Source organism: Aedes albopictus, chromosome 2 (genome assembly GCF_035046485.1).
Source record: "Aedes albopictus strain Foshan chromosome 2, AalbF5, whole genome shotgun sequence".
Taxonomy (NCBI): domain Eukaryota; kingdom Metazoa; phylum Arthropoda; class Insecta; order Diptera; family Culicidae; genus Aedes; species Aedes albopictus.
The window spans coordinates 497,180,006-497,193,950 of NC_085137.1; the positions used below are offsets into that span (position 1 = coordinate 497,180,006).

The 13,945-nt window shown below is 42.2% G+C and overlaps 1 protein-coding gene across 13 annotated transcripts in view; it reads left to right on the forward strand.

The window, feature by feature from the left end:
* The window catches only part of LOC109408687 (kinesin-like protein KIF13A), a 193,114-nt gene that overhangs the window by 154,055 nt on the left and 25,114 nt on the right, over nucleotides 1-13,945 (forward strand). For 10 of the 13 annotated variants that reach the window (XM_062854349.1, XM_062854341.1, XM_062854348.1 and 7 more), the window contains 5 exons: nucleotides 379-1,738; nucleotides 4,545-6,572; nucleotides 8,021-8,166; nucleotides 9,088-9,135; nucleotides 9,557-9,644. In XM_062854349.1, the coding sequence (XP_062710333.1) occupies nucleotides 379-1,738; nucleotides 4,545-6,572; nucleotides 8,021-8,166; nucleotides 9,088-9,135; nucleotides 9,557-9,644 (3,670 nt within the window). The remainder of the gene's footprint in view (nucleotides 1-378; nucleotides 1,739-4,544; nucleotides 6,573-8,020; nucleotides 8,167-9,087; nucleotides 9,136-9,556; nucleotides 9,645-13,945) is intronic. The other 3 variants (XM_062854345.1, XM_062854350.1, XM_062854347.1) reach the window with 1 other exon arrangement.

The window sequence follows — 13,945 nt, forward strand, 5'->3', positions numbered from 1 at the left end:
TTATTTTTTATTTCCAATGAGAGTGAATAATTTTTCAATCAATGCCCCAAACTTTTGTATATTCATGCTGGTCATCTAACAAAATTTTTAATCTAAACAAAACATGAGTAATGCGCCCAAAAACGGCACTGACCCTTCTTGCCCCGTGACCCATCTTGCCCCGCCCCACCCTACATATTTGGGTATGGCATGGTAGTATCGAATTATATTTGAAACAGCATTACTAAAACTTGTTATACATTCAAACTGCCATATAATGGTCACCCTATAACCATACATCATCCCACCCTGCATGCATCGCGTTACAAAACATAATCCTGACCTTTACCAAAAGGCCTCGAATATTAAAAGAATGTTTATTTAATTATCTAATTACAGGACATCGACAACCTGATGGCCGAGGGCAACAAATCCCGAACGGTGGCGGCCACCAACATGAACTCGGAATCGTCCCGGTCGCATGCCGTGTTCACAGTGGTGCTTACTCAGACCCTGATCGACACGCTATCCGGCGTAACGGGCGAGAAGGTGTCCCGCGTGTCGTTGGTCGATTTGGCCGGTAGCGAGCGAGCGGTGAAAACCGGTGCTGTGGGTGAACGACTGAAGGAGGGTTCCAACATCAACAAAAGTTTGACCACGCTGGGGCTGGTGATATCGAAACTGGCCGACCAGGCCAGCGGGAATCGGAACAAAGATAAGTTCGTTCCCTATCGGGATTCGGTGCTGACGTGGTTGCTGAAGGATAACTTGGGTGGAAACTCGAAAACCGTTATGGTGGCCACATTGTCACCGGCGGCTGACAATTACGAGGAAACGTTATCGACGCTAAGGTACGCGGATCGGGCCAAGCGAATCGTGAACCACGCCGTGGTGAATGAAGATCCTAACGCTCGCATCATCCGAGAACTCCGAAAGGAAGTGGAAACGTTGAGGGAAATGTTGAAACATGCGACCGGGGCAAGCATTGGTGATATGAAACGGGGTGATATTCACGACAAGTTGGCGGAAAGTGAAAACCTGATGAAACAGATCTCGCAGACGTGGGAAGAGAAGCTCGAAAAGACAGAACAGATACAAAGTGAGAGACAGCAGGCGCTAGAGAAGATGGGAATCAGTGTTCAGGATAGTGGTATCAAAGTGGAGAAGAATAAGTACTATCTTGTGAACTTGAATGCCGATCCGTCGCTGAATGAACTTCTCGTGTACTATCTCAAAGATGTTACCTTGATTGGGGGTAGAAGTAACGATATCAACAAACAGCCCGATATTCAACTGCTCGGTTTGGGTATTCAGCCGGAACACTGTCTGATCACGATCGAGGACGGTGAGCTGTTCATGGAACCGATTGAGAATGCTCGATGTTGCGTGAACGGTTCCGTGGTAACGGATAAAACCTCCCTGAACCATGGGGACCGTATCCTGTGGGGCAATCATCACTTCTTCCGAGTCAACTGTCCAAAGTCCAACAACAATAACAACAATCTGTCCTCGGAACCTCAAACACCCGCTCAACACCTGGACTACTACTACGCTCAAGAGGAACTGATGCAGAACGAATTTAGCAATAATCCGATCCAGGCTGCCATCTCCCGGCTGGAGAAGCAGCACGAAGAGGACAAACAGGTCGCGCTGGAGAAGCAACGGCAGGAGTACGAGAAGCAGTTCCAACAGCTGCGGAACATCCTGTCGCCGACGACTCCGTACGCGCCCTATGCTCCGTATGATCCATTCCGTCTAGGTGAGTGAGAATTATTATAATAATTTACATCAGCCTTTCTCAAAACGTGTATTTCTTATGGGGCTGGTGGATCACGACCCATAGTTTGAGAAATGTGGACTTTACATAATATACAGGGTGTTAGATTCCTGAGTGCAAACTTTTTAAAGGGTGATAGAGGACCATACTGCCGCCACTCGCATAACAGTCCCGTCTTTGCTAAGTTTCCTATTCATATGGGACTGTTTTGCGAGTGGGGGCAGCATAAGTGGTGAAAAAAAATTGTTCTACGGGAGAGACGAACCAGCCAAGGGCTGAAAGTCTCTTAAATAAAGACAAATAAATCAATCAATCAATGTTCTACGCATATGGTCAAATCTCAACCGTTACGTAGTTATTGAACTCCCCATGTTTTTGACTCTTATTGCCTTAACTGGCTATAACTTTAAAATGGTCAAACTTATCGCAGTTTTTTTACCCTTATTCGAAAGATTATTTAATTTTCTATTAAATGACATCTTTGAACCGATTGGTTTAGTAAAATCACTAAGTTTTCTAGAGCAAATAGCTTAAAAGTTGTGTGTTTTAATTTGTTTTTGTCAATTATCTTTGAAAAATGCGTAATAATTGAAAGTTCTTTCTTTGGCAAAGTTGTGGCCCCTGTTTTACTCTACAATTCGTTCTTTGACATCAAACTTCTATCTCTTATCGTTTTCTTGCAATTTCGATTTAAACGTCCCATTTCAGATCATAAATTTGCAATCGTCATGGTAAGCACTTTTTTGCGCACTGTGCCGCACATTTAAATCAAAATTGCAAGAAAACGATAAGAGTTAGAAGTTTGGCGTTACAGAACGAATTGTAGAGTGGAACAGGGGCCACAACTTTGCCAAAGAAAGAATTTCAATTTATAACGCATGTTTCAAAGATAATTGACATAAACAAATAAAAACACACTATTTTTAGCTATTTTGCTCTAGAAAACTTAGTTATTTAACTCAACCAATCGATTCAAAGATGCCGTTTGATAGAAAATTCAATAATCTTTCGAATAAGAGTAAAAAAACTGCGATAAGTTTGACCATTTTAAAGTTATACCCAGTTAAGGCAATAAGAGTCAAAAACATGGAGAGTTCAATAACTTCGTAACGGTTGAGATTTGACCATATGCGTAGAACAATTTTTTTCACCATTTATGGTCTTCTATCACCCTTTAAAAAGTTTGCACTCATGAACCTAACACCCTGTATGTATTTGCTCAACATCACATTTAAGATAAGGCATAATGAACAATAGTACGTCACAATGTTTGTTCGTGGCTGCCGCTCTCCATTCTATGTCATGCCCAATTCTTGTGCCAACCGGATCAGTCGCAAACGCAAACTTTGTAGGGTTGTTGCCCGTCTATGCCCGTTGAAGTCTATGAACAGGCGATGCATTGGGACCTGGAATTCACGGCATTTCTGGAGGATTTGTCGTACCGTCGCCAGCTTGATATTTTTCCACAAACTCATTCGTTTTAGGTGACAGACGACAAAATATGATCTGGGGATAGCACTTTGTAGACGGCATTCAAAATGGTAATCGCTCTGAAGTTCTCACATTCCAAACGGTTCGCCTTCCTTCCACTCCTCCTCTTGATAAGTTCAACTGCAATGTAGACCATTTTTACCAGCTGCTTTGTTGGTCTAGAGCTGGTGAATGGCATCCCTAACTTCACTCAGTGTTAGAATTGGGTCATTTCCGTCCTCTGCTGCACTGACGTAGTAATTTCCTCCGTTTCCTTGGTCTCCCGTGCCTAGATTCTTCACGCCTTTCAGGTACTCAGTGTTGCTTCCACCTTTCGATTATACCTCACGTCCGTCAAGAGGCCCCCGTCGTAAAACCTCCATATTCCGGCTCGCGGCACGTTGAGCTTCCGATACAACTTCCGTGTTTCTTAGGAACGGCACAGAACTGCTGTGCTGAATTTCTTCGAATTCCGTTTCTTCCAGGCGGCGCTATTTCCGATAGAGGCTTGTCTGCTGTTTCTGATTCTGTAACGTTTCACGTTCTGTCGGGTTCCTTGCTGCTGTATTAACGCCCACGCTGCGATCGCCTCATCCAAAATTGCGCTGCATTCGTTTCGTCGTCTCCGTTTTATGCACCCGATTCGGGTGCATACCCGATGATACTTTCAGCTTCGTTGTTCCAGCAGTTCTCTAGAAATCGACATCGCCCTTATCTAGCAACGCTGTGTCGAGACTCTTCGCTTATTCTGAGGCAACATCTAGTTGCTTCAGTCGCTCGCTCAAGTATGTACCGTGACGATCGCCGGTGACCAACGTTATTCTTCTTCTTTGTGGCTCGACGTTCACTTTGGAACATGGCCTGCTCTCTTCAACTTAGTGTTCTTAGAGCACTTCCACAGTTTTTAATTGAAGGGCTTTCTTTGCCTGACATTGCATGAATTTGTACATTGTGTGGCAAGTACAATCATACACTATGCCCAGGGAGTCGAGAAAATTTTCCCAACTGGAACGGCAATCGAACCCGCCATCTCCGGATTGGCGATCCATAGCCACTAGGCTAATTGGAGACCCCAACGTTATTATCGAAGTTGATTACTCCATCTTCCGTCAGTTTGCTCTTAGCCCGACACAGAAGTTAGGGATAGAATTAGGTCATTTAACGTCTTTGCAGTTATGGAGTTTTTCTTCATATCTGTGGATCAGTTTGGAAGAAAAGCCTTTTCAGTTTTGGAAAACATGCATTTCTCAATCGAGCCCTGAGAATTACTTTGTATCTGAACCTCAAATAACTTTTTTCTCACATTTCTTCTTTACAGGTAAACTCCCTCCAAACACACCAAACGCTCAACTGCGCGTAGAAAAGTGGGCCCAAGAGCGGGACGAAATGTTCAAACGATCGCTCGGTCAACTGAAGACCGACATCGTCCGGGCCAACTCCCTAGTCCAAGAGGCCAACGTACTCGCCGAAGAGATGAACAAACAAACCAAATTTAGCGTCACGCTGCAGATTCCTCCGGCCAACCTGAGTCCAAACCGGAAGCGTGGTGCATTCGTAAGCGAACCGGCCATTCTCGTACGGCGGATGAACTCCGGCAGCCAAATATGGAGCATGGAAAAGCTGGAGAATAAGCTGATCGACATGCGAGATTGGTACCAAGAATTCAAAGACAACAATTTCACGCTGATGGATGAGAACAAAAACAAATCCGATCCGTTCTATGAGTCGCAGGAGAACCATAACCTCATCGGAGTGGCCAACATTTTCCTAGAAGTGCTATTCCACGACGTTCAGCTGGACTACCACACGCCAATCATCAGTCAGCAGGGGGAGGTGGCCGGCCGTTTGCAGGTGGAGATTAGCCGAGTAGCCGGTCAGTTCCCACAAGATCGAATCAACGAATCCGCCTCGGAGAGCTCCCAGGACAGTCATGAAGATGACGACATGTGCGACCCCCCGAGCAATCAAGTCACTTGTCGGATCAGCATCAAGCAAGCCTCTGGCCTACCACTCTACCTGTCCAACTTTGTGTTCTGCCAGTACTCGTTCTGGAATCACGATGTAGCTGTCGTGCCGGCCACCAATCAGGAAGTAGCTGCTCACAATCAGAACATTACGTTCAAGTTCGATCATGAAAACGATTTCAACGTAACGGTGAACGAGGAATTCCTGGAACACTGCACCGACGGAGCGCTGTCGATTGAAGTTTGGGGCCATCGATCGGTTGGATTCTCGCGTGCTAAAGACTGGGAAGTGGAACAGCAACAGGCCAAGGCACGATCGCTTGCCGATCGATGGGCAGAACTTTCCCGAAAGATTGAACTCTGGGTGGAGATTCATGAGCTAAATGACAACGGAGATTGGGCTCCGGTTGACGTGCAGTGTTCAAAGGACATGCTAACCGGTGGCGTTTATCAGCTAAGACAAGGTTTTCAACGGCGAGTCTTGGTTCGTGTGAAACCGGTTCAGAACTCTGGCACGTTACCGATCATATGCCAGTCGATCATAAACGTTTCAGTTGGTTGCGTCACAGTGCGATCAAAGCTGCAGAAGCCGATGGATTCATACCAGGAGGAGGATCTCACAGTGCTACGGGACAAGTGGAGTGAGGCTCTTGGCCGTCGGCGTCAATATCTTGATCAGCAAATCCAGAAGCTGATAAACAAAGACGATAAAACCGAGCAGGAGAAGGAACGAGAGCAAAGTCTCGTGAATCAGTGGGTTTCGCTAACCGAGGAACGTAATGCCGTACTTGTTCCGGCGCCGGGTTCTGGCATTCCGGGTGCTCCTGCATCCTGGGATCCACCACTCGGAATGGAACCGCACGTACCTGTCCTATTTTTGGATCTCAATGCCGACGATCTGACCACCCAGAGTGTGAACGACGAAGTTCCGATCGCCGGCATCAACTCTATCTTGCCAAAGGAACACGGAAATAAGTTCTACAACCTGCAGATCATTCAACACCAGGACAAGGACATCTGCGCCTGCTGCAGCTGGGACTCGTCGATACACGACAGCCCCGCGTTGAACCGCATGACCGAGGCTAACGAACGAGTTTACCTTATTTTGAAAACGACGGTTCGCCTCTCACATCCCGCCCCGATGGATCTGGTGCTACGGAAGCGGTTAGCACTGAACATCTACAAGCGGCAAAGCTTCACCGATCGGCTGAAAAAGCTGCGCATCGGGCGGGCTGAATCCAGCTCGCTACAGTCGGGAGTGACGTACGAAGTGGTGTCCAACATTCCAAAGGCTTCGGAAGAACTGGAAGACCGGGAATCGCTGGCGCAGATTGCCGCCACCGGCGAGGATGTATCCGCTAGCGACGGGGAGACATATATCGGTAAGTTTGTCTGTGTATTCGTTGTTGTTTAAGCATTGGCGTAGCTAATTTTACTTTTTTTCTTACTCACTCTCCTAAACAAACACGAGAAAAAGAAGGATGCAAGCGAGGGCCAGTGCCCCCTCTTTCATCCTTCTTTTTCTCTTGTTTGTTTAGGAGAGTGAGTTTGAAAAAAGAAAAGGCTAGCTACGCCAATGTGTTTAAGGTGGAGATTTGATGAAGCCACACCCCGAATTTCCAAGAGCACAAATCTGGAGAACCAAATGACGGTTTGCACTGAAAAGTTGATCCATTTGGTCACCTCTGCGGGTAACTATCCGGGTAGAAGAAAGTAACTAACGAATATCAAATTTTGTCATTAAAAATGAATTGCTGAAGGGTAAAATTTGTTATTGGTTTGTTGGGATTGGGAATAAGAGCTAAAAGAACAAAAATAATAACTGACTTTGAACCGAAAAATAACCCAATAATAGCTTATTGTATCCTCAAGTACAAAACATTCCAAAATGGGGAATAACTGAATAAGTTATTGTCGTTATCGAGAACAAAGTAAGTACAAAATAAGTTATTTCAAAGAAAAGACCATACTAATTGTAAAATTTGTTCTTATGATTGGAAAAAATACTGTATTGTAATTTCAGAAATGTTTTGTCTTTGAGTTGATCTTATAATAACAAAATTAGCTTTTATTTACTTTATTCTGGAACAAAGTGAGTTATTATGTTTTTTTCTTAGCTCTTATTCCTAACAAACCAATAACAAAATTTGTTCTTTATCGATGTTCTATTTAAAATAAAATAAATAACACATCAATAACAAAACAAGTTATGATTGCGAAATATGCCATTCAGATGTTATTTTACTTAGAAGGCTCAGAAGAACTTATTTTGCTATGATTGAATATTTTATTATTCAGTTATTTACATTGTTACATATTCAATAATAACTCAGAAATAACAAATTTTGCAATGATAACATTTTTTTTTTTAGCGAGTTATTTAGTGTTATTCATAAATAACAACTGAATGATAAAATGAGACAGTATGGCAAAATTTGTTATTATTTTGTCCTTGGTTTGTTCTTTGCTTCTACCCGGGTAATCGTTCAAATTTTGAGCGTAAATGTCTATTTGGTTCTTCAGATTTGTACTCTTGAATATTCTAGGTGTGGCTTCATCACCAATTTCAAAAATTGTGATTTTTATGAACACGTGCTACATAAGTGGCACAGAACTGGGATTGAGATATGCTAAAAATGAACAATTATAAAACACCACATTCAGATCGAATGATTGTAAATCAGTTATCTGTCAAAGGATAAGCAAAATAGGGCGGAATTAACATTAAACTGATTACACTCATTCGAAGAGAGTATTCTGCTTGAAGGGTTCGAAAAGTCGGTACAAGACCATATTTTGCATTAACAATTTATCCATCCGGTCATTCCAGAAAAATATACCAAAGGAGTCTCAGCGGTGGAAAGCATTCTCACTCTGGACCGTCTGCGGCAGAGCGTGGCTGTGAAGGAACTGGAACAGGTCCGCGGTCCGGCGTTATCGATGCGAAAGACAGCCAGCGTGCCGAACTTCTCTCAGGTAAAGTATCGTCCTCGAAAACTTCCTCGGTTGCGCTTCCTTGTGCGAATCGCCGTCGGTGTCATCGTCGCCATCAATGTCGTCGCTGATATACACAGCTGCCAGGCAAAACGACTTGCTTCCCATTTAAGAACTTTTTTTATCGGTGACAATTTTGTCTCCATTATTTTCTCTTTGTTCGTGTCAATTCACACTTTTTGGTCGTGCCCACTTGAAGTTTTGAACACACTTCCTTCTGTTGCGCCTCTTTTCTCACACTGTAAATTTACGATTATGCTTTTAAGAACTTTTCCTTTTGGTTCGTGTCTTGTTTTCTCACGTTTTCATATATCGACTTGTTTTTTCTTTTCAATTTCCGACCATGACAAATCGTTGTCCTGTCTTTCGAGCTATAAGGCACTGGTGCTGTCCTTTTGATCAATATTCATTTCTTTTCGCATTAACGACCCCCTCCCTCCAGCAAACTCCGTCTTTCGATCAAACGGAACAATTGAAACCAACTGGTCATTCCATGCCAAATCGACAATTGCATAATATCATTCGCGCCTGTTATGATTGATTTTTATTTAATAATTATTTTGAACTTTCTAAAATGGAATACAAATAACAAAAATTCAACCTCATCATTAATCATTATTATTCTAACCTCATGTTTGTCGATTTCACCTGGAATGGCCCAATATTGCTATCTCTTTTTCTCCGTTGTTTGTGCATACGCTTTAACACTTTTGAACATTTATCTCTCTATTTATACATTATCTGCACGCTGCTAACAATATAAAAAAATACCATAAAAACCCAAATCGCCAAACAAAAAAAAATCAAAATTCGCAACATCCGAAACCCTATCTGAAACAAAACAAAAAATCCACCGCCACTTCACGCGCCCAATAAAACTTTCGCCACATACAAAAAAAAAAGGTGGTAAAAGATACCCGGGAGCATACTGGCCTCACCACGTCGATGACCGTAAGTATATAGTAGATGTTGCTTACATTTTCACAATCCCGTCTTCTCTACCTCTTGCGTTCTCTTCGTCTTGATTTTGGCTCTCTTCCTTTGGGTTTATGGTTCTTGCTCATATCTTCTTCATTGTTCTTCATTTTTGCGCGATTTCTTAGCATATCAAAACTATTTCTGTTACGGTTTACACATTCTTTTCCATGCGTTTTTTTTTTGGCTAATCATCTCTCGATCTCACGGGCCACAGCTATCTGTGCGTGTATGTGTGCAATCGTGTGCAAAGGTCGGATTTTGTCAGATTTTTATTAGCATTTAAGCGATAAACATTAGTTTGATAAGTTTATTTGTTGTATAAGAAGGAAATGAAACTGTTACCGCTTATCGTCATTCGATCATTTTCTAACCGGGATTTTTCCTACCGTTCTAGATGAGATTCTTCGACGCGTCGTTAGAATCTCTGTTGGGTATCGGCCGATCGGAATCGTTTGCTGATTTGAAAATGGGACTCAATTCAGGTAAGGTATTATTTTATTTTCTAAACAAAACCATGCGTCTTAGATATTTTTGGAGATCTCGTTTAACCTGGTCGACCCATTTACGGCCAACGATTGACCGCCCATAGACATGGGAACAGATGTCGCACTGCCGATACTCCTCCACGACATTGTCAGTGGGCTCTGCTGGGCCTATTCAGAAATTCCACACATCCGGAAGCAACTCTGTACAAGCGGCGAGATCGCCACTACGTGGGGCTATTATAGAAAGGGCAGATGACTGGCGTGGTCCTCACGCGGGCGCTGAACTGCAACAGGAGCGGTCTACTAAAGATGTTGTTAGTTGCCGAACAGCTGGACAAACTGATCGATTTCACGAGCGGGCGGACTATCATCAGCAAGGACCTGAAACAGCGCCTTTTGAAGCTTCGCAAATCGTTGGCTCAGTTGCTATCCATCTCTCAGCGAAACCAGACGCGTTCGTTTCTTATAGGGGTAGGCGGGGCATAATGAGCAGCTTAAGCATTTTACCACCAAATCCAGTAAATTAAGTGCAACCAATGTGTAAATTTAACGTTCAATCCTCATTTAAACCTTAACTGACAAAAGCTAATCGTTGAAATTCCGAATAAAGTTATAAATATTGTAAAATTTTATGTTTTTAAAAACGTATAAAATCGCGAGTTGCGTTTTGGGGGTGGGGCATAATGAGCACCCTAGGTGGGGCAGGATGATCAATCCCAGTTTTGTACACAATCAAATGCTAATTGACTATTCTTGTCAATGATAAAACATACCGGCAACAATCAATGAGAATTTGAAGGGATTATGGGGTTTAATTTGTAGGGAACTGTGGGGTTTTAAAGAGTCTACTATTGAGGAATTTTTAAACGACGATAATATACAGATACTGACATTTTCAAGCTAATAAATTGAAAGTGAATGACAAAACCTTACTATATGCATCAAAACAAAGAAAACCAAAATAAAAATTCGTTTGTTGAAGATGTTTACCATTTTAATTATTTTTTCACCAGTTGCTCATTTTGCCCCACCCTACTACCAACTCTTTGAAGCATATTCTTTCAACAAAATAATTTTACAAATAGTTGAAAAGTGTTACGAATACATTTCATTGGCTCAAGGAATATCAAGAAACTTGATAGATACCCACAAAATTGTTATTTCGATACCCAAAACCTTATTTTAGGTCACCTGATTCTTATAATATTTTCCCGGTATATGGCCACTTTACGCATTTTGATTATTTTTTCAAGGTAAACGGCTATTTTGACTAATGTTTCGTCATCAATTCATTGGATTTTAGATAATTAAGCTACAATCAAGCAATTTGTTTCGTAAATTTGAAGATTTACAGTGAAAATACAAGGTGCTCATTATGCCCCACCTGCTCATTATGCCCCGCCTACCCCTACATTTTATTTCATTTTACCATCATGCCGGTTGCAATGAAAAATTGTGTTGTGCTGGACACATCAGTTCTTCCGAAACGGCCAAGCATCGCCGATTTAAAACAGTTTTTAGATTGTGAGTTGGAGTTGGATATGACACTAGTAAAGAGCATCCAACCACACATCGTGCGGCATGTTATTTAAATGACAATGTAAAGTGAAGAAACAGCATATTACAAGTTTTATTTTTGTGTTAAATGTTGTATTTTAATTTGTAAATATTTCCCTAATATTAATGCACATTTATAGGGCTCTGGCAGAATAGAGGCACGCAATCCTATTTCGATTGCCAAAATTCAGGCCATTTCGGGTCGTGATTAAGTACTAGAGATGTAAACCTTTTCCTGGCACAGACTTCAAGTTATAGAACTCTAGTGATGAAACCCGAATCGGGATGCCCCTTAGGATTAGAAATTCCTAGACAAAACTCAAGCTATGAAAGTAACTAATGCTGCGAACAAAAGGCAACTTGCCAGCGAAAATACGATTACAGGATTGACTGATGGACCAACAACATTAATGAAACCTCGTCATCCTGTCATCGGAAATCGTTATCCACTAGGGTAACAGGGCTAAATATATGTTTTGTGTTGTATTAGTCCAATTGTGATGTCCTAATATATTACGCATTTGTAAGGTTCCACTACACATGATATATTTTAATATGCATTTGTAGTACTTCATTATTTTTTCGTAATAAGCAGCCAAGATTGCATCAAAGTACCACCTGAAGCACTATATGAATTGTGAAGGGAAGCGACTTCCAATTCCACTTCCGATTTACATCGATAGCTGCGCTGTCGACGTTCGTCTACATGACCTACCGGAGGAGATTGAAAACCACACGATCACTACCCATATGCAGCTGTATGGCGAGGTGATCTCCATACGGAACGACGTCTGGAGAAGCTACTTTGCTGGACTCAGCAACGGAGTACGTGTTGTACGTATGCAGCTGACGAAAACCCTTCCATCATATATCATGGTGGCCGATGAAACAACGTATGCTTCTTATCCATCACAAAGACGTACCTGCCGCAATTGTGGTGGTAAAGATCACCCAAAACTGCGGTGCTCTGAAGCGGTAGCATCCACAGCGAATAAACAGCCGGTGCAGTGCAAAAAATCTAACGAGGCACAAGTTCCATCAACGCTCGCCGTAAAACAATGGCCATCTCTCTCCAAGCCGGAGATCAGTGATAAGAGCAAAACAAAAAAAAAAACAAGAAAACAATAAACCAGATCCCAAGCGACAGCGATCGGTCGACTCAGACACAGCTAGCACCAACGCATCCAAACGTATCGCACCGCCTCTATCTATATCCAGCGAAAGTGATAGCAACGTTGCTGATTTTGATGTTCCACCCGCTCCCGCACCATCACGATACCGACGTGGCTCGTATTCTCACATCAACGACCCCGTTCTTCGACAACAGTATATTGAAGAGGAGAGCAGAAGGATTGGAGAATTGATAAAACAAGGATATACACTTAATTAAAATGTTATTAATTAATACAGTTATACGGCTCCGTTATGCCTAGTGCGCATGAGCCTAATAAATAAATGCTAATGAAAAAAAAAAATCGCTGGTCCTGGCCAAGAAGGAGTATGATCTCATTGCTCGAAGAGCGGAGTGCGGCTGATGCGAGCCGAAAGGAGCGGTCCTCCCAAACGGACAGCTACCTCTTTGCTGGCAAAGCAGCATTAAAGCATGCAGCTCTACGCCCTACGGCTCGAGCTGCATGGTCGAAACCTGCTGAGGACCTAAACAGGCTGCCAAGTCGGTTGCGAAACGCGCGGAAAACCAACCCTAAGAAGAACGGTAGCCAATCGGACCAAGAAAAAGAGAACCCTTAGATAACGGTCAGAAATAAGAACAGTGTTGGGCGGTAGGGTTTGGTTGATTTCGTAAAATTAATTGGTGGAAAAAGTTACAAAATTCCTGGTGAATATAATAGTATTAGAGTTTGTTTAAATTTTGAATTAATAGTATCTTACTTTAGTGTACGCTACCAATCAACAGTAATTATTTAGCTATACTGGTTTATTATCCACTATGCACGCAAGTTATCGAAGAATCGGCTTAAAAACTTCAATGCTTAGTGTTGCGATACTATTTCGAAGGTGGTCATATCAACATGGGAACTAGTATGGAACATTATAGGGATCTAAATGGAAATGAAATTGAAACAATCCTCATAGAAGAAGATAGAATACACCATCTAAAGAGCGTAGTCAGTTAGCGAGTGAATCAGTATTAATATTTATTTGATTACCAAGTAAGTGCATGCTAGTTGTATACCGTACGAAGTGCACGAAGTTTAACGTATATTTTACTATAGCGAACACAATTAGATCCGGGACAACCGATGCCAAGTGATGTTTGTCGAATAGACAGTAAGGGAATAGGAAGATCGCACTGAATAATTGTAAGAAACCCATTCTGAATTCTTATTGGAATTGAACCAATATATTTTAGCTTTAGCTTATCCACGAAATCAGGACTTTCGATCTGCTGAAAGAAGTCAGTCTCCGATCCTACACCTTACCCTTCGGCAACACTTAGTTTATTTATGGTTTGAAATGAGAATAAGGTCTGTTACCCTAGCTCGTACATCGCCGTTTATGGAGAGCACGACTCGATCGAATTACTTTTGGGAGAGTTTAACTTACAGATGTGAGGCTATGGATTAATGAATGACAAATTAATCAAAGAAACTCTACTCATTCATAATTATACCATTCGTTTGGCACCAAAAAAAACAAATCTAATCAAATTTGGACTTCTTCATGGGACGCTTTCATTAGCTGGCTGTAACAATGTAGTCGGATAATTCTACACTGCTTAA